Below are 24,168 nucleotides of genomic sequence, written 5' to 3'. Positions count from 1 at the left end.
CCGCTGCTTCCAGGCGCCGCGGGCCAGGGGGGCAGCTCCGTGTCCTTTGCCCCGGGGCGCCCGCAGGGCTGCAGCCGGCGGGGCAGGCGCCTGGGTGGGGGCCAAGGAGGCAGAGGGGTTTCCTTCCTGCCCGGCCCGGCCGCTTCTCCCGACGCTCGCCCGCAGCCCCTGCCGCGCCGAGCCCCGCCATGCTGCTGGAAGGCGTCCGAGCCGGCCCGGAGAAGGCGGCTGAGATCTGCCCCTTCAGCAGGACCCCAGGTGAGCGCCCCTTTTCCCGCAGCTTGCCGGGGCTGCATGCCGGGCGTCAGCGGGCCCTGCCGCGCCGTCGGACGGCCCCTGGGGCTCAGCGGATCTAGTTCAGAGCAATGGCAGGGGCTGGGGGGGGGGGGTGTGTGTGTGTGGTGTGTGTGTGTGTGGGGGGGTCTCAGCTTGAAATGACAGGCGGGCGTGGAGTGGGGAGAAGAGACACCCCCTCCGCTGGAGCAGGGAAAGCAGATCTGTGCCGCCTGTGGCCGGCGGGTCCCGGTCGCCTGGCTGCTTTTGGGGGATGGAGGGGGAGGGGGGAATATCTTGTCCGGATCTGAAGTGACACCGGAGCAGGACCAGCTGTGTCCTCGGCTCGTGTTCCCACCAGGAGCCTTGTTGTGTGAGGTGTGGCGGAGGGAACAGGTGCCTGGCGGGCATGGCCGGCGGGCTCCCCGCGAGCGGCCTGGGGGCAAGGAAAGAAGACCAGCGAAGGAAATGTGGGGCTGGGGCTGGGGGGAGGGGGGAAGCGGAGCCTCCCTCGCTGTGGGGGGGGGGGGCGGGGGTTGCCTGCCACAGACGTTAGGCATGGCTAATGAGCGGTATTGTTAGCGGCTGCTCTGGACAGCTGGAGCACGCGTGTCTGACCCGAGCCGCCCCAGCTCCTCCATCACTCGCTGCTGTCATCTGCCAGGGCGCCGCGGCCCAGCCTCCCCCCGCCCCCCCCCCCCGCTCCTCGCCACCGCCTCCGGCCCGCCTGGGCCCTGGGGTGCTGCCCCTCGCCGGGCAGCGAGTGGAGGGTTCGCCAGTCCCTGCCCCAAGCGGCCTGCAATACACCGGCCCTGCAGGAAGGCTCCAGCCTGCGGGGGTGTTTCCAGGGGCACTTGCCCCCCCCCCCAGTCCGGGTAGGCGAGCTCCCCGCTCCTCGCGGTCGGCGGGGGGGGGGGTCTGGGCTCGACCCAGCTGTGGCAGGATCGGGCCTTGACCTCCAAACTGCGACGCTGGCCAGAAAGACCCAGGCGCTGAGACAAGCTCAGTGCATGAACCCCCTGGGCTGGGTCCTGCCGGGACAACGGGTGCTTTGGTTACCCGGCTCGTGCTGTTGGTCAAGGGGCATCTCTGCTCGGGGGTGACTCGAATATCTATTAACTGGGGGGGGGGGGGTTTGTAAAAAAACCCTCGTTCTTCTGCAGCCAGAGAAATCAGCCCTCATGGGCCTGAAAACGAACTAGCCCTGCCCGCCCAGGGTTGGAGACCGGCGGCGGCGGTGTGTTATTAGTCATGGGCAGATCAGCTGGCGGGAGGGGGGGGTTTATAAAATGTCAGCCCTTACTTCTTCTACAACTAAATGTTGTCTAGCAGAACCTCCGCACTCACCCCCGGCCAATATGGCTGTCCATCTAGCGCACGTTTCTGTTATCTAGCTAGCCGCTTAGAAAACAACAACCGGTCTCATCCTTTAACAAAAGCCCAGCCCAGGGCTGATGTGTCCCCGCTAAAGCCAGCTGTCTCTTAGCGGATCAGCAGGGCACCGAAACGGGATTCAAGCATCGCCCCCCCCCCCCTTCCATTTAGCTCGTTCACACGCAGGCTGGAGCGGAGTGTGGACGCTGGGTGTTCCCCCCCGGTCTGTCTCTGTTGGAAGAAGGGCTCCTCGGTGAGAGAAGTAGGACTGGCAGCGAACTCATCTCAGACCTCTCCGGGTTTCTTTTAAAACTAAATCAATCATGCAGACACTTCCATCCACCCGCCTCCCTTCCCCTGTTCGGATCTAGCGAGAAGAAAACCTGCCTGCCTGGAGTAAATTATCTAGGAAAATCCAGCTGATTTTTGCCAATTCCTCAGCTGTTTATTCGGGCAATTAACTCTCATATTCGGGGACACCTATCTCGTTTCGTAACCCTTCACACGCCGTTCCCCCACTGAGCCTAACGGGGATGTGTTTGACTCCAGGTAACCTGATAGCTGCCTGTTACCTGCAGGAGAAGTGAATGGGCTTTAGCTGCCCTGTGTGCTTAGGGACTGAAAGGCGAGCTGGAGTGAAATCCAGCAGGAAGGTACATGTTTAAAAAGAGCAGGCGAAGATCTCTATATTCCTTCCCTTTCTGCTTTCAGGTAATCTTTAGTCGGTTTCAACAAAGAAAGAAAAAGAGAACCTGGAATTTTAATACTAAAAACATATTTTCTATAAAGTACTTTATTAAGTAGGGGTGAAAAAAAATCCCAGCTGCACAGGAGAACGGGGGAGTTAAGAAATCCGTTGCTAGAAATATTCTTTGATGGCGCTGTATACAGGAAAAGCCTCTTTTGTTTTCTGTCTCTGTCTAACGGGTCTTTATTAATAAACAGTGGAAAATATGGTAGGGTTTCAGGAGCGCATCTAGAGTGAACTGCTAGCGGAGTCAAGGATAATTTGCCCTCCTTCTAAACAGCTTTCAACCTGCAAAACCAGCCGATTCGGTTTGTGTTGGGTTTGGCTGTTTGGTGTAAATGGCGGATCGAAAGCCCGAAGCGGCTTTCATCCAGGCGTGTGTGTGACTTTGCGGTGTGGAATCCGGAGCGGTTTGTGAAGAGGCAGTTTGTTTGTCGCACTCAGAGGAGGGCAATGCCGCTGGGGCTTTGTGGGATGCTAGAAGAGCAGAGTCCCAAGGCAAAAAGTCTGATCCTTCCTTTCCACCCGCCGCTTACACCAGAAACCAGGAACAATTCAGCCCGAGTTCAGATTGCTCAGTTCAGAATCCAGACCCCCTGGATTTCTACGAACGCCAGATCCTTTAAAAATAAAATAGCGTTAGTGGAACGCCAGGTCCTACAAACAAAAAGTACAGACCCCATCCCTCCCAGGTAAACCCCGCGCCCGGGGGACACACCGCCCCACTAACGCATTTCCAGAGCTCGGAGTTAGCAGGAAGGGAAACGCTGCGAATGTAACACCAGGTGCTCAGAGCAAAAAGTCTGTCCCTTCCCCCACAGCTAAACCCCCGGGCCAAGGAAGCGCGTTGATGAATACAACTCCAGACCCGTGTCCCTCGTGTAGGCATGGAAAGAATAAAACCGCACTCCTTTGGGTGAGTGTGAATTGTAAGTTAGGAAGCTGGGTGGGTGCAAAAGCAGATCTCTCTCTTTCTCTCACTCACTCACACACACACACACACACACACACACACACTCACACTCACACACACACAGGGGCACCCTTAGACCACCGCGCTGCGATAAAACACTGAGCCTCTATAGGGATCTATACTGTCCCACATACGCCCTTCCTATCACTCCTCGCTCCTAAGTGTTTCTCATTTGATACCATTAGTGTCGCCCGGCTCCTTCCGAGAGGCCGATCAATAGGACATACAATTATTATTAAAGCTAAAAAGTTGGAAATAACACTGAGGCATGGCATACCTTTCACCGAAACGCGTTTCATATCCTCGGGAAACGCCGGCAAATGGGGCATTGATTTTGAATTCATCTGCAGGGGATAGCAGCAGCACTACGCTTGATTTCCCCAGGCACCTTTTGCCTCTGAAGATCAGTGTCAATAAAATTTATCAGGGTGTTGCCGCACTTAACATTTTATTGAGCTGCCGATTGCGCCCAAAGTACACAGTTGTCTTTAAAAAAAAAGAGAGAGGCAGAGTGGCTGGACCGGACATCGCCCTTACTAGCCTGGTTTCTTCTGTTCGCCACGGCGGAGACATGCTTGGCCAAGTCCCGGAATCCGGGGACACCTGCAGCCCCCCTGGGGCAGGTGGGAGGAGAAAAGACCCGCTTTCTCGAGCCGTTTCTGCCCACAGCTGCTCCCAAAATTCCAGGCGTGGCAGACAGCTGGGCAAGCTCCAGGCGAGCGAGCTGTTGCATGCCACTCCTGGAAGAGCTGTGCTTTGCCACTGGCGTCGATGGGATCTTTCCATGGGGCTGTGGGTCAGGGTCTCGAAGCACAGCGAGCACCCAAAACGAAAGGGCTCGGATTTAAAGGGGAGGGGGAAAGACATTTCCGGGGAGTAAGAGGAGCTAAATGCATAGAAATAATTATAAACATCAGATTCCGATTGACTTTACTTCCGCTCTTGTCCCTCTGAGGCCAATATGGTCCAAAAGAAGAGGGGACTTCATTCCCTCCATAGATTTTTTTTTAAAATCATTTTGCACGTGGTTCCCATGAATTCATGATCCGGTCCTTTTACTCTCAATCTTGGGACTGATATTTCTTTTCCTGCCCTGCCTTTCTGGGCAAAAACCTCTTCCTTTGAACGAGAGGCTGTTTCACAGAGAGGAAGGCTCATGGCGGAGCTGCTTTCCCAGTAGTTTGGCACGGTTGAAGGCAGTCCGGTGAAATTCCGGTACCGCCCTGGGTTCTAGGACCCGGGCGTTAGATACTCAAACCCAGTGTCCAGTGCACGCTGGTCTGCTTTCTCCAACGTCTGCATGGAAGCGAAGACTGCATGGCTACATCTACTTCAGGCAGGCTAAGCACAGGTGGGAGCCGCAGAGTCTCTCACGGTGCTAGGATATTATCCTTCCTGGAGGAGATGGGAGCTTTCCCATCCGACAGGTAGACATTCAGCCCCCGCAGTTTCTTTTGCTGGTTTCCTCAGCTGAAGACTTTGGAAATATATCCTCCACCCCCCCCTCCCCCGACACAATGGGACAGGAGAGAACCTCAGGGGAATGTCACTAGTGTATTTGCCAAGTGGGATGGGGGTAAATAAATTTAAAAAGCAACGCATTCTGGAGGGGTCTTAATGTTTTATTTCCAGGCCCAGCGAGACACCCCCAGATCCCAGCTTCCCCTGGGAAGTTCGTTGCCCTGGATTTTGCGGTCACTCTTTATTCTGCTCGGAAAGTGGTTGGGGGGGAAGGGGGGAGGAGGGAGAAGAGGCGACATCTCGGAGCCTGTTGCGCTGACACACTGCGGGAGGCTGCCATTTATTTCTCAAAGTGGAATAAAATCATCCCAGAGCGGCTTCTCCTCTCTGCTGCCTTCTTACCCCGGCCTGCCCCTGCCCACAAACCCAGCCGGAGCCCAGAGCACCCGGCAGAGCGAGCCGCGGATAAGCCAGTCACTGGGAAGCCCCGTGGAAGTATTTTCGGCCACAGCCAGGCCATATTCCTTCCTTTTGCCTCCGCCGGCCCCGAGAGCCCAGCTGAGACCCGCAGCCTCCCTCTAGCCGGCGGCGAGACTGGTCCATCCCCCTCTGCCCCGGGTGAACTGGAAGTCGGCAGGGTTCCTCCCCGGCCCTGTTTGCTCCGGCGCAACTCCTTCTTCTGCACCGCAAGCGCGCGCCTCCGGTGTGTGTGTTGTGTGGACGCTGGATGGACTTGGGGGGGAGGAGGGGGTCTGTGCAGACCAGGCATAGGGGCCGCTGCTTCTGGCTTGCTTAGGGCAGACAGGGAGCGCCGGGGAGGGGAGCCGGCAGGCAGCTCCGGGCCCCGTTCGGCTCGGAGACCCCGGAGTTGGGCGGCAGCGCCCCGTTTTTGCAGAGTTTGTGGCAGAAGGCGATGCAAGATGGATGCCCTTAAGGAACTGAGCGCGGGCAAGGGCTGCTCCAACACAGAGATGCTCTTCGCTTTGCTGGCACAGAATGAGGACGTGCGCAAAGGTACAGGGGTTGGGGGTTTTTTTGGGGGTGGGGGGGGGAGAAAGCTGGCTTTTCAGTAGGTCTTCAGACAGTGGATGGCTCGAGGGGAGTTCAGAACAGGTGCCACCGGCCAGAGCTCGGCGTCGTGCACACGAAGAGGGGTCAGTGCGAACGCGCGGCCCTGGATTTGTAGGAGTCGTTATTACTAATTAGCGCCTCGTTTATTTGAATGCACTTTTTTTTTTTTTGAGCCTCCGAACTTCTGACTCCGAGGCAGGAGCAGGAGAGACGGAGCACAGCCCCCTGCCCCCGCCGCCATGCGTTTATTACAGGCCGCCTTCACTGTGCGTCTGGCGTCATAAATCGGTGGCTACTTTTGCTGAAAAACGCAAAACAGGCCCGAGGCGAACGGACGGGAGGAAGAACTACCTGGACATGTCCTCGGCCCATCGCCCCGGGCCGCCGCAGAGAACCGCGCGGCCGCGCCGGATCCGCTCCGTGCAAACGACTCCGGCGCACTCGGTGGAAATCTAGTCCTTGCACCTTCGGCTCCTCATTCCTGCCCCGCGTCGCTGTGGCCGAGACTCGGCCGGGTGATCCCCAGGGGGGTGCGCGTCTAGACAGGCGCGCTGCCAAAAATCCAGCCCCGGGAGGCAAACGAAATCCGCCCCTGGGCGTTCGCCCCACCGGCGTGCAATGGGGCCCTGCGGAGCTGAGCCCGGCGGCCGTGTAACCGCGCTGGGCCCCTTCGAATCCAGAGCTCCGGCTCCCTGAAATCGTTGGGTGCTTTCTCCTCCCGGTCATGCACGGCTTAGCGCTCCGGGCTGTGGGATTAGGAGGGGCAGGGGCAGGCGCAGAGACACAACGCCGACATATGTCTGAGCTGCTGCTGCTTTATACAAGCAAGACAGGCGGGAGGCCTTCCCCGCGGTGGTGGTTTAGACAGCCCCATCGCCCGCCCTGCCGCCTGCACGCTGCTCTGTCCCCTGGCCTGCTCCCCCAGCTACGCCGAGTCACCGCTGCCCCCTCGAAGCCCAGCGCATCTGGTGTTTAGGCCCGATCCTCCCCCAGCCCCAAGCCCTTCACTAGGCCGAAGCTCCCAGGAGGCTGGACTGAGGGTTTTGCTTGGGAAAGGCCGCGGGATCGGGCCCCAAGTCTCCGGGGGCCTGGCCTGCCTGGAAATGAGCGATCGCGGAGAGAGACAAGTCACCCGCCGGGGCCTGGTCTCCAGCCTGCCTCGCAGCTCGGCTGGGTTGTTCTGCTCCATGGTGAAAGAGCATTTCCCTGGCTGGATGTTGACTTTCCCGTGCTCTGTATCCAAAGCGTCATTGAACCCATCGAGGGGGGGAATAAGAGAGCCCAGAACCGGTCCCGAGGGCAGAAATGCCGTCCCCTCTGAGCACTTGGAAAAGGGGCTTAACAGAAATCGCAGCCAGAAACTCCGGATTCAGATTGTCTGAAAAGTCGGGTCTCAGGAGTGAATGGTGCATGTCCCAGCAACAGCCCAGGGCAGCCTGGGTCCCTCCCCACGTCAGCAATGCAGGGCCCCGGCCGCCCAGCAGCTCTCCGGGGAGGGCATGGCATGGTTTCTGAGCTTGCCTAAAGCGGTTCATTGCGATGGTGTGATGCGGCCCTAGGACCGGAGGCTGCTTGCTGAGATGCGGGGAGACCGAGGCGCGGCGTGACACGAAAAGGGCTCCGATGGCAGGCTTGTTTTGCCAGGGGGGTTGTTTGTCTGTCCCGTGTCCCCGTCGGTTGGGTTGGGTTGGGAAACGCTGCAGGCCTCTGGCTCCGATGCACCTGGTGCAGGGGGAAAGCCCATCTCGTCTCCTCGCGGGCAGGGCGGGCTGAGCCTGTTGTGTTCCCCCGGCTCATGACATCTCGGCCGAGGACGGTGTGTTTGCACCGCCTGAGGGGCCCGGGCTGGACCCTGCGCCGAGCACAAACCACTCCCGGCTGCTAGACGTGTGAACGCCAGCCTTGCACAGATAGTGCCGTGACCCGCCGCACCAGGCCTTGCCCCCCCCCCCCGTGTCTCCCCTCTCCCCCAGCACCGGGTTTCTCAGGTGACCGGGGTCACATCCCATCGCCGGCACCCGCCCGCCATAGCCAGCGGCCTGCCTCAGGGCGGCGTGGGCCCGGCGCTGGCGTCGCTCCGGGGGCCTGGCCCTGTGGAAAGCGGAGAACTCGGATTGTGGGGGGCCGAGGGCCGCTTGTTCGTGGGGGACTTTCCGAGCCTGGGGGGGCGCTGCGCCCGGGCGGGGGACGTGTATATTTGTAGATGTTTAAAGATGCTTCTGATGCGAAGGACAAAAGTGCATTTCCCTTTCCAAGGCAGCGCTCCGCGGCTGCGGATCTCCCTCTCTCCCCTTTGCTAAAGTCGGCCAGGGGCGGGGGCGGTGTCCGGCTCCAGACACCACCCCGGGGATGCTCCTCCGCCCGGGACCACGGGATTCACCGCGATCCTTCGTGGCAAACGCAACGCCGCATCTGCTCGCCCGTTCCCGCCACCCCAGAGCTCAGGACACTGGCACGCCTTGGCTCTCTCGGGAACTCAGGGGATTTTACGCCCCTGCCCAGCACATTTATTCCCAGAAAGTTCAAGCAGCGACCGTCTGCCTGAAATATCCCAGCCAGTCCACTGGGCACCAGCGAGGTCCTGGTGCTGAAATTAAACCCAGTGCCCACGTGATTCCCTCCCAGGCTCTTAAAACTGACACCAATGAGAGAAGCTGAAGTGACCCATGTCTAAAAATAAACTGATTTAGTGAATTAAATCTCTCTCTCCCCACCCCCACCCCCTCACCCCGCTTAGTTCACAGGAGCCTTTACAGGTTTAATTGTCAGGCGTGATTTGGAGAGAGATCCGGAGTGGAGGGGGATCCCTGATTGGTTCGGCCCGAAGGCTGGGACCAGGCATATTTGACTCAAGCCTAATTATAGACTTGGTAGCTGTGAGGGAGAGAGACAGGAGATGTGTGTGAAGATGGCAACGCCAGGGCTCCCGGGGTCAAAAGCTGTTTAGATTTGGGGGGGGGGGGAAGAGGGGGCGAGAACAGTAACCACAGAAATCGAATCCAGATGTAAATCCAGGGAAGATTCTGCGCCGTGAAGACACGTTTTAAAGACATTTCCTCTCTCTGCTGGACTCACAATGCAACGTAAGGTTCTAGTCACTTAATAGTGTGTGTGTGTGAGTGTGAGTGCGCGCGCGTGCACGCGCCCTGCAAGGCAGGAAATTAATTTCCATGTGGGTTTATATTAATTTAAGAGATTGCATTTTGTCTTAGAAAATCAGCTTAGACGGCGAGGAGCAGAAGGAAGCAATATTCTTTGGTTATGAGACGGTAATTTGGGAGTCTTAAGCTTCCCCCCCCCCCCTCATCTCTCTCCCCCCAGCCCAGCTTGGGTGTTGTGCGCTCAGGTCAGACAGAAGGTGCTGTCTGTCTGTCTGCAGATTGCGCGGAGGAGTGTATGTGGTGCTGGACAGTTCCTCTGTGCTGAGAATATGGGATGCCAACCCTGGAGCCTAACCCTAGCTGGCAAGTTGTTTCTCTCTACTTTAGGGACCCACCTTCAATTTCTGTGATGTATTTTTTTTGTTGGGGGGAGGGGGAGGTGCAGATGATCAATAATTGTGTGTGTGGTTCACGACATTTGTGCACCGGGTTTCCTTTGCCGATATATACCACAACACAACCAGACTGTCCGCTTACGGCGGTTGTGACTAAGAATATTTCCCTGGGAAATGATCCCAAACCGAATTGACTTTTTTGTTGTTGTTGTTGATCCGCTGTAATTTGGAGGGGCCGGTTTTGGAGACTGTGGAAATGACGGTCTCTGAGCAGAGACCGGATCAAAACAGCGTCGAGATAAAGCTTCGGTGGCGGCTCTTCTGGTTACACTCGCAGCCGAGGGACAGCCCGGCCGGTTCGGTTGAGATCGCGTTTGTTTGCGTGTTTATTTGCGGACAATCCGAGACACCGGGAGAGAGAAAAAACTAAGCGCTGAAGGAGATTTGGTTTTTAATTGTCATGTAAGATCATGTTTAAAGAGATGACCTCTGGCTTCGGCACAAACCGCTTCGCTTTCAACCCTTTCTCCTTCCCCGCTGGTGTCCGTGGTTCCGCTCGACACGTTACAAGAAAGCACCTGGGCGAGCTGGGCTGTGACCTTGGCCGGCTGGCTCCCAAGCCGGCTCCGCACCCCTGCGAGGGGCGCACCGACAAACCAGGTCCCCGCTCCTCGGCTGTAATTTTGCAATGAACGTTTCCATTTAAAAAAAAAAAAGATTGTGCGCGATCTGCAAGTTACACTTGCAAAACACAGCGGCGCGGCCACGGTCTGCCCAGCGGCGCGATCCAGGCTACACCCAGCAATGGCCGGGCGTGTCCTTTGCCTCCTGAAATAAGAAAAATCCGAACGAATCGCGGCTCCCCGGGGGCATTTGAACCCATTTCTGTCCCCCCCCCCCGGTATTTATTTTTAAAAGGCACTTTCCACGATTTTGGGTCTTGAATAATAAACCCCAGCATTTAAACCCCGCCCCCATTAATTGCATCTGTAATTTTTAAGAAGCGGAGCGGACCGTCACATGATGGAATTTGTGGGCTTCCCTGGATCTCTTTTTAATAGTGACTAACGGGGAGGTGCTTTTTGTCAACCACCTGCGGTTTGTGATGGAGCCTTTCCAAAGGGGAGCATCATGAAATCCTTGCTGCCGCGTGCTGGTCCCGGGGTATTAGGGAGACAAGGTGGGGGCGGTGAGATCTGTTATTGGACCGGACCCGCAGAAGAACTCGGTGTGAACTCCGGATCTTGTCTCGTTCCGGAGCAGAAGTTTGTCCTTGTTTCTCCAATACCAAGCAATTGCACCGTGGGCTCTGGACCCGCCAGAGCTCTTAGGATCCTAGACGATGAGGGCTGGAAGGGACCCCAGGAGGCCATCCAGCTCAGCCCCCTGCTCAAAGCAGGACCAACCCCAGTTAAATCATCCCAGCCAGGCCGGCCCTAAAAATCGCTCAGGATGGAGCCTTCCCATCGCAAAGGCTGGGTTCAGGCCCTGAGTTGCTGTAGAAGTGAGCAATTAAACCAGGTAACGATGTCTTTTACTCTCCCCTCCCCCCCCAGAAATCCCCCTGTGCGCAGGCTGCAACCAGCACATCGTGGACAGGTTCATCCTGAAGGTCTTGGACAGGCATTGGCACAGCAAGTGCCTGACGTGCAGCGATTGCCAGACCCAGCTGGCGGAGAAATGCTTCAGCAGAGGGGACAGCGTCTACTGCAAGGAGGACTTCTTCAAGTGAGTCAAACCGGACCAGACCGGACCGAGCAAGGAGTGGAGGGGGGGAGGGGCGGTGATTGGCGGTGCAGGGCGGGAAGGGCTGCATGGATGATTGTTTTGCCCTTCTAGGAGATGCTTTGCACCGAGACCCGCCCTGCCCCGCTCTGAGTTGAACAGGGCGGCCATCCTTCCCCATAGCCCAGCGACTCCAACCCCGCTCAGTGCCGGCACCCGCGCAGATAGACCGGGGCACCGGATAGCTCACTCGCTCCCTGCGGAAACGGAGCGGGCGAATAAAGAGCAAATCAGAAGCGGATTAAAAAGTGATGACTTCAGTAAAAGGGGCGGGGGGGGGTGGAGGAGGCGGACGCCCCCCCCCAATGGATTTCAGTAGCAGTGATGAAGTGACCGAGGGGAGATCTGCATCCCAGCCGGATTTGCACCGCCGGCGTTGGGGCCGGCCAAGACCCGCCCCGCCCAGCTCGGACCCCCCCCCGCCCGCCCGGCAAGGCGGGGTGTCCAACCGGCCAGCATCGGGCTGAGCTGCAGCCTGCGGGGCTGACGTGGGGTGTCCCTTGCCACGCACCCGAGTGTGCGGCTGAGAGCAAACACCAGGAGAAACCAACTGCGCCCCCCCTCCCCCCCCCCGTGTCTGTCTGTCTGTCCAAGGTCTGGTCTCAGGGGCGATAGGCAGCACCGGGCTCGCACCTGCCCGCTGAAAGGAGTCGCTGGGGGGGGGACGGGGGGGACCGGGATAGTTTCCAGACGGAGCATCCCAACGCCGAAAGGAGCGAGTCCGGCCCTTCGCGGCCCTGCCACAGACATCGCCCCCCCCCCCCCGAAATCAGACACGGGCTGCGGGCGGATCCGGGGACGCCGCACCCGGCTGGGGATACAGAATGCAAGCCCCGGGGGACGTGGGCGAGGTGGGCTTGGGGCCGGCCACTGAAATGGGGGCGATCTAAAAACAGGGGAGGCGGGGGGGGGGGAAGGGGGGGATCCAAGGCTAATGGCCTCAGCCAGGCCGAACGCTCCTTGAAATCCGGCGGGATCGGGGCCCGCCGAGCTACGGTCAGCGGGGGCTGTCCCACGGAGCCCAGGCTGGTTTCCAGCGGCGCCCCAGGGCCGGTCCGGGCCCAGGTCGGTGTCGTGCTCCATGCAAATGGTGCCAGGCCCTGTCTGAACCTCGGGCCTGAAACCTGCCGGTTCTCCCGGCGGAGGGACGCTGCCTTATCCCCGGCTGAGAGCCCCCAGGACACCCGGTCGCGGGTGGACGCCTCCAGGCCTCTCTCCCCGGCACGGGTTCGGGGCCGCGCCCGGCCAGCCAAGGAAGCGCCCCTGGTCTGCAGGCCCCTGCCACCCCGGGCAGGGCGGGCCCGGCTCTGAACCCCGCTGCGCACCACCTGCCCGGACAGCCCGTCCTCTCCAGGCCAGCCCCGGCATCCTAGCGGGCGGCTTTGCGCTGCGGTGCGCCCCGCAGAAATCTGCGGGTTTCCCCCCAACTTGCCTTTATGTCCACGTGGGCAGCAGCCCCCCCTTTCCTCCCCCCCCCAGCTGCAGGCAGGAGGGCGCTGGGATGAACCTAGGAATCCAACAAATCCTCCCCCCCCCCCCCCAGCACTAGCCGCCCTGCCCTGCTCTCGGGAAGGGTCCTTGGCCGGTCGCAGCTCTCGGTCGGGCTGATGGATGGATGGACTGATGGATGGATGGATGGATTGATTGTCTCTCTTTTCAACAGGCGGTTCGGGACCAAATGTGCAGCCTGTCAACAGGGGATCCCCCCGACCCAGGTGGTGAGACGGGCCCAGGATTTTGTCTACCACCTGCACTGCTTCTCTTGCATCGTGTGTAAACGGCAGCTGGCCACGGGGGACGAGTTCTACCTGATGGAGGACAGCCGGCTGGTCTGCAAAGCGGACTATGAGACCGCCAAGCAGAGAGGTAACCGGGCACCCCCCCGGCGCTGGCACCGAGCTGCGGGGAAGCTAGGGAGACGCGCGGTCCCTCCCAGCCGCCCACCCCATCTCCTTCGCCTGCCAGGTGGTGCCTGGGGCCCGATTCAGGATCAGAGATGGGAGCCGAGGGCGATTAGGGACAGCGGGGTGGTCTGAGTTTAGCACCGCATCCTGCCTCTCCTTCAGCAAACAGGATCCAGGCGACAAGGGGGGTCATAGACCCCGCACTGCGCGGGGAGCCGGATTTTCGTTTCCCAGAGGTACAATGAGGCAGGTAACTCCCAGCCAGGTCTGCATCCCTCCTGCCCCACCGCAGAGCAGGTCAGTCCCCCCCCCCCCCCGCAGGTGAGGGCCCGGCAGCGGAGGAATGTAAACGCCTGTGTTTCCGCTGGAAAAAGGGGGTCTGTGGTTTTGTACCTGGTCTCGGAGTAGTTTTTTTTGGGGGGGAGGGAGGTGGGGGCACCCTCCGTCCAGTGTCTGGAGTGATCCTGCTCCGGTAAGCAGGCCGGGCTGGTGCTTTGACACGGCTGCGGTTGCCTCACTCCGAGTTGGGAGCCGGCGGGATGTCTAAGGGCCACACTCCGGAGTCAGACCCGGCTTCGGAAAGTCATCCTGAGCTCCCACCTGCTCCCGACACACGAGCCGGTGGAGGCAGGCGAAGGCAGAGAACGGGCGTGGGCAGCGCACAGGAGCCCAGCGGCTCCCAGATTTCCAGCGGGACAATATATCCAGGCAGCCCACCCCTTCCCTGGGTAACAGCAAGCCGCGCTTCGCTTTTTGGTACCTGGAGGAATGTAAACGGGACAGCTCCCTGCTGTGGCAGCTGCCCGGGTACATCTCTCCGCGCGTCCAGCATCCGAACCCGGTCCGAAGTCAGACACATGCCTACGAATGAGCGAGTCCCGCAGCGCGCAGAGTTGCAGAAAGAGACGAGGCACCGTGGGCAATGTAGACAAACCAGCCCAGGTGCGGGGTGGTTATTGGAGGTTAAGGTGCGGCGTCAGACCGGGTTTGCTGACGCGCTAGGACAGCAGGCTGGCAGAGGTACGGCTGGCCCAAAGCGGAGTGAAGAATCTCTCGCACTTGGGGATCATTGCGACACCTTTGATCCTAGAAGAGGGGAGGAGTTGTTCAGTCAGGGAGGTGACGCTCCAGCTGTGCTGTGCGGACACGTGCCAGGCTGCGGGCCGGTCCGCTGGACCGAGGCAGTGTGAACGCAGATAAGGTGTTAGACCCCAAAGCGTTGCACTCCTGTTTTCCCGTTCAGCCCTGCCTCCACTAGGAGACTATTAAACGCGGGGACCAGATGGCCCCAGGCTGGGTGTCTGCTGTGTGCCCGTGAGACCCGGCTCTCTCACAGATCCCGGGGGGGCTGAATGAACCGCCGCCCCCGTCACCTAGCGGGGTTTAATCTGCTATTGGCTGGAATCTGGGATTTCGGGTGGAGTTTATTGCCCGTGTGTTTGGGTGGCGCCCCTGAGCGGGCCGTCCTGCCCTCTCGTGTGGACGTGATGGCCGGCAGAGCACACTCCACTTGTGAGCCAAGCGCTCGGCACTGTAAACTCCAGCTCCACTTCACTTTTGCACACGGAAACCTGTTAATACTCTGCCACTAGGCTAGGATCCGGAGTCGAGGAAAGCAGAACAGTGAGAACACCGGCGGGCATGGTGCTGTTATTAGGGAGGTGTACTCTGGTTCTGAGAACACGCATCCACTCGGTTTAACCAAAGGCCCGCTGTTTTTACTCCGCTTAAGGAGTTCCCAATCGCTGTGCAGGGGATATGTCCTGATCTTGCCTTTGGGAGGGAAACACCCGGAGCACGGCTCTGTTAGTGTATGTCCCAGGAGAAGTTTTGATACTAAGGCAGATTTGCGGCAAGCGAGGAGCAATGCCAGGAAAAATTGGGTTTCTGGTCTAAGGAGCCATTCCCACATCGCACCGCGAGTCAGAACTTTAGTTACCCACTAACCGGGCAGCGGCCTTATCCAGAGCTGCCTTTTGTTTCTGTCCGCTGAATAAGATCTAGCCGAATCTCTCTCTATCGACTTCACTGCGTGTGAAAGATTAAATGGCTGTTACTGTCCGCTCCGTCGCTCAATTAACGCTGAAAAATAAGTCTATTGCCCCAGAGAATCGAAGTCACTTTCGTTCTCAATGTGTACAGCGCCGAGCCCTTAAATGTTGGCACACTGAGCGGCGCCCCTTCGTGTTCCCGTGGACCTCCCTTCCCCCCGCAGTTCCAGACTAACTTGAATGCGCTCACAGCTGATCCGTGCATGACACCCCGGCTCCGGGTTCTCACGCCTGAACTATTCTGAACGCGACTTTGGCCCAAACGGGGGGCTCCTCTGCTCGGCCGATAACGCGCTTTGTTTCTTGGACACGGTTGCAGAGGCGGAGTCTACAGCCAAGAGACCCCGCACCACCATCACAGCCAAACAGCTGGAGACCCTGAAAAACGCCTACAACAACTCCCCCAAACCTGCCCGGCACGTGAGAGAGCAACTGTCCTCGGAGACCGGGCTGGACATGAGAGTCGTACAGGTGAGCCGAGTCCGCCGGAGCATCCCAGGCAGGGTCTCCTGCCTCCTGGGAAATCCAAGCGAGTTCACACCAGCCCCAATCAACCAATGGGGCTTGGGTCCGGGTCAGGTTGGATCAAGATAACAGTCTGTCCTTAAACATTTAGCTGGTGGGGGCCATCTCTGTGCAGAGAGACCCATAACAACGCTTACAGAATGGGATCACCAAAAGATTATTGCCTCTGCACTGGCCTAACAAATTTTTGTTAGGGATGCTCTGCAGACAGACAGACAGACACAGGCCCGCACACACACACACAGATTTGCCAGAGCACATTTGTTACAGCTGGGTGAAATGCTCCAAATCTGGATATTTATTTTTATAATAAAACAACTGGGGGTTAAAAAACACACACCCACAATTTTTGCAGATTCTCTTCCCCTCCCCCCCAATTCCCTTCCGCCCTTGTTTTCTTAAAAAACTCCAGTTCTAAAGCTGGCCACATTTATCCACATTTTGGAATGTAAACAACAAAGACAGCAACATTTTGAGTTTTGATAAAAGAAAGCAAACCTTGAAATAACATTGCAATGACAGTTTTGCTATTTCCCCCCCATTTTTGGTGCAGTCCTAATATTTGGGCCTGATCTCTGCGCTTCTATCTAGTCAAAGATTCTGGTTCTCCAATGCACCCCATCCACAGGGGCTTCTCTTGAGGTCAGTGGGGCTGTCTGCAGGCGCAGTGGTACTTCCACCTGCAATGAATAGCTTGAAGAGCTGGGGGAGATTTTTTCCCCCCCTATGAAGAGGTTTTTCCATTGAAATAAGGCATTTAATTGAAAACCAATTATATATGGAAAAAAAATGTCATTTGATGAAAATATTAGAATTGTTGTCAAACCTCCCTCCCCTCCCAGCCCAGTAGTTTTCTTTAGGTAACTGAACATTTCTCAAGTTGTTCTTTTAACCTCCTTTGGTTCGCTTGGCAGGTATGGTTCCAGAACAGAAGAGCCAAGGAAAAAAGACTAAAGAAAGATGCAGGGAGGCAGAGATGGGGCCAGTACTTTAGGAATATGAAAAGATCCAGGGGGAATTCAAAATCTGACAAGGACAGTATCCAGGAGGAAGGCCCAGATAGTGATGCTGAGGTCTCCTTTACAGGTAAGAGGAAGGAGGTGCATGTGCTGGGGGGGCCATTATCGTTTTCTGCGGAGATCACAGGAGTGTAATTCAAGGCTTGAGTGAGACTTCAGAGGTATATAGGCCACATGCTGATCTGGCCCCGGGTCAGTTTCACCCCAAGAACATTTTTCTCCTAGCCTTCTTCCAAGCAAAGCTATTGCTTTTGCACCAAAAGTTCATTTTGTTCTTTAAGTGCCATTTGCTTGCTCAGAGCATTTCCTGCCATAAAATAATCAAAGAAAACAAATGCCCAATACAGGTGAATTCAACTGGGAACATAAACACAAATAGATGTCAGCAAGAACTGGAGCAATCCAGGACTGAGTCTGCATTTTGCTAAGTAACTTAGCTCAATGGTGACTGCAGGGAGTGATTTAGAATTCCATAGGGCAGGAGACAATTTGGACTCAAATTGCATTGGAGAAACTAAAGTTGGAAGCTATTCTTTTTTAAATGGTGTCTGTGGTGTCACACCTGAAGCCATCAAAGGGAAAACACAAAGAATGTCACTCAGGAGTTATATGGGCAAGTGATCTTTGACATTAGAAGAACACTTTTCTTTGAGGAACTTTATAAATGACAAAGATTTACAAGCAAAAAGTCCAGAATGACCGATCAGAATGTTTACATGGCAGATATCGATGAGCGAGTCTCTTCATCCCATCTAGTTGTTTCTGGGGTGTTCATATTCCATGACTTATGTCCTGGAAGTGTTTTTATTTCAATAATTTTGAGGGTGGGGGTTATTTCATACTCAATTATTCTGGAGGTATTTTTATTTCATCTCCTTGTTCTGCGTTGTTTCTCTCATAGGATTTCTCTTTGGAAGAGAAATATCACTCTGTCATCTGTATTGTCAGACTTCCCCTCAGGCTCTGATTCAATAAAGCACTTAAGCACGTGCTTAGCTTTAAGCATGAGTAGTTCTCCTTGACTTCAAAAGTCCTATCCCATTGTTCAGTGCCCGCTCAGTACCATGGGCCCCTCTTTTTCATGGCATTTCTTAGCACAGCAATCAGTTAACTAATACCTCTGATCTAGTGCCTTCAGCCAATATAAGGTAGAAGCCCGCATAATCACAGTGTTCAAGAACCTCACAATGACAAAAGTAGTTTTGAGTCAAAAACATCAGTCTGAAAATGTTGAAACGTGATGTTTTGACATGTTCAAAATGGTTTTTTTCCCCAGTTTCTCCAAAATGAAATTTTATTGAAATCAACATGATTTTTTGAAAAATGTTGGTTTTGTCAAAACAGCATTTTCCAATGGAAAACTCTTCACATGAGTAATGTTTAACCAGCTTTATGTATAGATTTGTTTTCAATTTCTGCATGTCTATTGATTCCCTAACATTGTATCTGATTTTCATGCCTGTTCCGACATGATCTTATGCAGCAGCATTGTTCAATATGAATATCCCATTACACAGTAACTAAAAGTATTTAACACAGTTATTGATAAGTTTAAGATATCCAACAGGTATCCTACATAAGAGAGCATTTCTCAATTTTTATAGAGGGTCCAATAAATGCATATAATTTTGCTAGCAACTAGAAAAATATTTTTTATTTTCAAAAGTGGTTTTGTAAGTGGTTTGAATATATTCTATTAAACTGTTTCTGATCACCCCCAAACCATTGCAATTTTAATTCCTTTTCCTGAGTAATGGATAGTTTTCATCCAGGTCATTCTCTTTTATCAGTGAGTATCATGGTAGCTCCTGAAACAATAGTGAAAACAGAGATAAATATAATTAATGAGGCAATAATTGATAATAAAAGGAACACAGAACAGAAGAAAGAGGCAGATCTCAAAAGCCTAGACTCACTGTTCCCTTAAAAGATCTTTTTTAAAATAAGGTTATTTCTTAGTATCTATATTTCATACCAATTTTTAAAAGCCTAGGTGAATTAGACGCCTGCCCCTGAGAGAAGAAAAAAATCCCATTGACTTCGCTGAGATCAGCCCTAGATGGAAAACAGAGATAATAAGGAATTAAGTGGCAAGATCATTATAGCATTGAAAAGCTGTGCAAAACATACAGCTCCTGTCTATCTTTATCTATCTCCATCCCCATTCAAGGTTTCTGATCAGATTGTCTCTAGCTAGTTTGCTTTCCCAATACATCAAGTCCCTGTTTCCCTTTCAGATGAGCCCTCTATGTCAGAAATGAGTCACTCCAATGGGATTTACAGCAACCTAAATGAAGCTTCTCCTGCTTTGGCGAGACAAGCTGGGACCAACGGCAGCTTCTCTTTGGAACACAGTGGCATTCCCACTCAGGACCAGTACCACGACCTCAGATCCAACAGCCCCTATGGGATACCCCAATCACCAGCTTCTCTGCAGGCATTGCCAGGTCACCAGCCTTTAATTTCAAGCTTGGTTTATCCAGACAATGGTTTGGGCATCATGGCTCAAGGTGGACAAGGTGTGCCCCAGCCAATGAGAGTGCTAGGTGGGAATGGACCCAGTTCTGATCTCTCCACAGGGAGCAGTGGAGGGTATCCAGACTTCCCTGCAAGCCCGGCCTCCTGGCTAGATGAAGTTGATCATGCCCAGTTTTGATACAGGATCCACCACAATGTGGGGAAGAGACTTACGGCTACCAAGCATCATCTACCGTTGAGAATGAAATATGGGGCAAAAAGTGACTTCTGAGGAAAAAGTAAGATAGTTACATGGAGAAAGAAAGACAAGTGAGCTACTGAGGAGCAGGCCAGCTGTGGGTTGACATAAGACAATTGACCAAGGACTCACGTCAGAGCGACCGGCTTAAGAAAAGTCCGAGTGAAACGGATCGTTGTACTTTTACAGAACACCAAGACTTGTGCTTTACAGAGCTGACGACGTATTTCGTTATCTGTTGTCAGTTCATTCTCCAAAGCCCAGACTTACTTCGTCACTTACCAGCCCCTCAAGCTTTTTTAAAAATAAAGATCTCATCCACTGTAAAAGAAATGACAATGTCTATATTTCTACAGGAGAAATGTGAACAATGAATAATCTCTTCACAAATTCATGGTAGAAAACCATGCACCTATTTCTCTGTTCTTCCAACAGGTTTAAAAAAAAAAAAAAAAAAAAAAAAAAAAGCAGTGACACAGTAAAGCTTTTTTGTTTTATTTTTGAATTTATATTTGCTTTTCTAAATTTAAATGGTCTTTAATATGCCAATCATTTATTAATAATCACATTTTCCTTTGTACTCTGAGGATCATATGTTAACTTGGCTTTTCACCTTTTTAATTCGTAGATTACTAGCTTTATTCTTTCCATATAAACGTTGACCTGTGAATAGATGTATTTATTATCAAATAGCCACTCTTTTCCAACAGGGCCAAGAAAGCTCTTGCCCAAGACTATTGGTCATTCTGGACTGTTAAACTTACATTTTTTCTTTACTGATTCCTCTATGACAACTTCATTGCAAAGCTTTTCAAAGTTGCACCTAATGTCTTGTTGCCAAATACTGTCTCAACACTTCGTTAGGCTTGGTTTAGTTACAACTAATCTTCATAAGTTGTTGGGCGGGCGTCCCTATGAGCATATTTATGTTTACCACCACTACACTTTCTCCATTCTATGCATTTGTGTATTTCACAGCAGATATAGTGAAAGCTGATTGTGAAGAAAGGCAAAACAATATGTATACTGTTACCTGTAAAATTGAATATTGAATTAACTGTAGACTGTGTATGTCCAGTGTCTTATTTATATTCTCTTTCTCTCTGATGATCAAATACTTTACAACTTCAAATAAATTTGTCAGCTAAAGTTTAAATAAGTCTTTTGCTAAATTCACACTAAACGCACCAATCTGGGCAAATATCTTTAAAATAAATTTTAAGGGCCCCTGAAGGCTTGAAGCCCTGATTCAGCGAAGCACTTAAACACATGCTTCACTTTAAGCACATGAGAAGTCCCATTAACTTCAAAAGTGCTCTCACTTGTGAGGGTGTAACTGATATTGTTAAATGGTTGCGTCTTCTTTGAAGACTGACAGCCATTGTCAGTGAACTAGGATTACTTTTTAGCACTCAAGATATGGGGAGAAATACCCAATAATGCAGAGGGTTTGTGATTTCATTAGTCTGTGGCAACACATTCGGTATCTTGGGACTATGAAGTCCATAAATTAAACAATGGAGGCCATATGAGGATGTTTAATAGAGTAAACTGAGAAAGGGGGAAGGAGATTTAACCTGTTTTTCCCTCCTCCAGGCCACAATTTTCAAACGTAGATGCCTAAGATTAGGCACCTCAATGCAGATCAAGGCCCCTTTTATTTAAGTTTCTACATCAAGATTTAAAACCAAAAAGGGGAGATTTTTAAATGGGATTTGAGTGCCCAACTCCCACTGGCCGTCAATGAGAACTGGGTGCCTCACTGCCCTTTGTGCCGTTGAAAGTCTCCCCTCAAGTGTTCAAATTTGAGTGCTGAAGTTTAGGCACCCACGTCCATATGTAGGCAAGTGAACAAGACTCGATGTGTAGAGATGCTGCGCAGACTGACTTCAGCGAGAGCTGTAGAGTGCGGCACTCTAAGAATCAGACTCTGAATCCAGCAAAGCACCTAAGCACACGCTTACCTTTACGTTTGGGGTTCATCCCATTGAACTCACACGCTGACGTGCTTTTCTGAGCAGGGCTGGGCCATTGAACTCATGGCGAGTAGTTGCATTGACTTCGGCGCGCACGTCACTGCAGGATCAGGGCCCACACGTCTCACCTTAGGTGGCTACGTTTGAAAAATCTTTTCATTTTTATCTGGGATCGGCCGTTGAAATTTCCGCTGATCATCACTGTTATCTTATGATTTAAGACAAAAGCATGAATGTCCAAATGTATCTGTTCATAGCTCTTCACTCCCTCACCTAGCAGGAAGCGTCTTTTCACATGGGGATGAGAACAATGGCTCTTTAGAAAGTGGGCATCTTTTATCAGTAGCTCCTGGTAATACTGGTCATTTGGGACTCTGCCACATGATTTGTTGAATGTGACACCTCACACTTGCATAGGACTTGTTTGTTATGGGTGTTGTCCTAGCACCTCTGATATTCCCCTCCCTTCTCCCTTTAAGGTTACATTTAATTTTTTAAAAAACTGCACCCGTTTTTTTGCTCACAATTAACATCTGTAAAAAAAATCAGTGCCTACAGTGACCAATATTAGTGGCCATGAACTTTCTAAGAATCATAGCACAGCTGTGGATTCCAGAGAACTAACATTCAAAATATGGATCTATTTTTTTTTATATAAGAAAATTACAGAAATTTAAGGGTAACAATAAGCAAGATGCTCCCATCGCACGTCTCACCTAGACAAGGATTGAATCCTGCAACCTGCACTCAAGTCACAGTCCATACTTTTATGAGTCCCACTGAAATTAAAAAAAAAAAAGACTTTGGGGCAGACAGAAATCCTACTACATGAAATCAACGACTGTTTATGTGAGTAGTATCTGTAAGACTATAATAGGTTTATTTTCTAAGCGAGGGCTGTGAATCATCACGCATCCATGCTGGGGGGTGATTTTTCAGATATGATACAATTTTGTTTCATGCAGCTAAGATTTCAGGCTTTCACTCCGGTTTTTAAGCTATCCAGGGTGGAATCAGCATGAATGAAATCAGCAGCTAGGATTTGGAAGAGTTATTCCTCTGTTCCCAAGATTTTTTCTGGACTGCAGTCTGATAGCTAAGTTGTAAGGCAACATCTTTAGCTACTGGGCCTTAGCTATTCTTTCAGAGAGCTGAGTTAACCAGAAAATGGACATTCTTCTGCCGCTCTTTGAAAATTATGGAGTTTTTAAAAGGTTAGTTTCAGGATTTCACTCAATTATTTAACAAGGGAAACTCCTTTTTTGTTCTCTTCCCACATAATCCTGCGAACCTTCACACCACAGTTGGTCAATGCTGATTTTCGTCAAACCATTTTTTTTCCCTCTGAATTTTTTCTGAGGGAAAAAAATGGGCTTTTCAACCAGACCAAACATTCTCCTGGACAAGGTCGACATTTTCTGGTTCTTGGATGTTTTTATAAAAATTGGTTTCAGAAACTAAAATAATCGAAACATTTTTGTGGGAAATGCAGAAAATATTCTTCAAAATTTCCCACAAAAAATCATTGGCATTTTTGACCGTGTCCACCTCATGCCCGGAGTTCCCACTGAAATCAATACACATATTAGTTTAGTTACTGAAGAGAAGAAATGCAGTCTCCCACCTCCCCTTTGTTTTGCGCTCTCAGCAGGCCTTGTAGGCCCAATCCTTCAAGAACTCTACATATTAAACACCTGCTGGCGTCAGCTCTACACATAGATTAAGCGAATCTTATGTGTATTCTGCCTGTTGCAGAAGTAGGGGACAGGATGCTACATCATAGACCACCCCTGGACGAAATGGGTGCTTTCACATCAATTTTATAAAGAAAGTAAGTGAGGATGCTTCCACCATGAAGTGTCCTTCATGACCAATCTATAAAGAAAAGGGAAGAATATGTAGTGAAACCCCTGGGAGCACATGCAGATAGCGATTATAAATGTACTATGCTGGACCAGTTACAGGTGTACATTTGCCTCAGGTACTTATATGCCCCCATTACTGATGTATCAGAGCACACCCAAGCTTTTTAATGTCTCTCTCCTCCCAACATCCCTGTGAGGGCAGGGCAGTGTTATTATTCCCATTATACAGATGGGGAACTGAGGCACAGAGAGGCTAAGTGAGTTTCCATTTATCCTTCCTCTTCTGAGCCCTACACCAACATTTCCAAATGCATTTGCAGGATTACAGACAGCAATTCATTTTAACCTCCCTTTTAAAATCACATGCAACTCCCTAAGACTTGCCCACTAACCAGGTGTCAGATTCTGCAGTTGTAACTCAGACACTGGGCCTAATTCATTGCTGACATACCCAGGCATAACCCCGCTGAAGGCCGGGTACCAGTGAGCTCCGGTCCTGAAGCCCTTACTCAGCGAACGGAATGACATTCTGAGCATCCTGAACCGCCCCCTTGTACAATATCCAGCCAACACTGAAAAGACTGATCGGAAATCTAGCATGATGCCAATATTTCAGGTATTTCTTTGTTCCCCTTGATACGTAGCAGCACTTAAACTCTGCAAGAGTTTGACTTCCACTGTGAAATCAGCAGGGTTCACCAGGCAACAACCGTTCCGTTTCATGAAAAGTTTCCAGGTTTTAAAATTTGTTTTCATTTGAATGTGAAATGAAATAAGACCTTTATTCTCTCTCTCTCTCTCCCAGGGTAGCAAATAGCCAGGTGGCTAGGCCCTACCTGTGGGATATAGGAGACTCAGCTACCAGTCTCTGCGCTCGATCAAGAGGGCTGTAACTACCAGGCGATCGAGTTATAGAGCTGATGTCTCCTGT

The 24,168-nt window shown here is 52.6% G+C and overlaps 1 protein-coding gene across 2 annotated transcripts; it reads left to right on the top strand.

Annotated features, from left to right (window-relative positions):
• Nucleotides 1-148: 148 nt before the first annotated feature.
• LHX3 (LIM homeobox 3) lies at nucleotides 149-19,336 on the top strand. Of its 2 annotated transcripts, none has more exons than XM_067541599.1 (6): nucleotides 149-258; nucleotides 10,953-11,124; nucleotides 12,845-13,047; nucleotides 15,456-15,607; nucleotides 16,576-16,747; nucleotides 18,918-19,336. In XM_067541599.1, the coding sequence occupies exons 1-6, from the start codon at nucleotides 189-191 to the stop codon at nucleotides 19,334-19,336; spliced, it is 1,188 nt and encodes a 395-aa protein (XP_067397700.1). In that variant the 5' UTR covers nucleotides 149-188. The 2 variants fall into 2 exon arrangements, with proteins under 2 accessions (XP_067397700.1, XP_067397701.1); XM_067541600.1 differs by lacking the exon at nucleotides 149-258 and adding an exon at nucleotides 8,977-8,983.
• Nucleotides 19,337-24,168: the final 4,832 nt, after the last annotated feature.

This window comes from Emydura macquarii, unplaced genomic scaffold (assembly GCF_026122565.2).
Source record: "Emydura macquarii macquarii isolate MOO-44397 ecotype Brisbane River unplaced genomic scaffold, CSIRO-AGI_Emac_v2 contig_691, whole genome shotgun sequence".
NCBI classification, from domain to species: Eukaryota; Metazoa; Chordata; order Testudines; family Chelidae; genus Emydura; species Emydura macquarii.
This window is presented reverse-complemented; position numbering and strand designations above follow the sequence as displayed.

Bases quoted from the DNA above. Each gene is read 5' to 3' on its own strand.
- LHX3 (XM_067541599.1), top strand. From the start codon at position 189: ATGCTGCTGGAAGGCGTCCGAGCCGGCCCGGAGAAGGCGGCTGAGATC. The intron at 11,125-12,844 runs GTGAGTCAAACC...TCTTTTCAACAG, and splicing joins TGCAAGGAGGACTTCTTCAA to GCGGTTCGGGACCAAATGTG. The intron at 15,608-16,575 runs GTGAGCCGAGTC...TTCGCTTGGCAG, and splicing joins TGGACATGAGAGTCGTACAG to GTATGGTTCCAGAACAGAAG.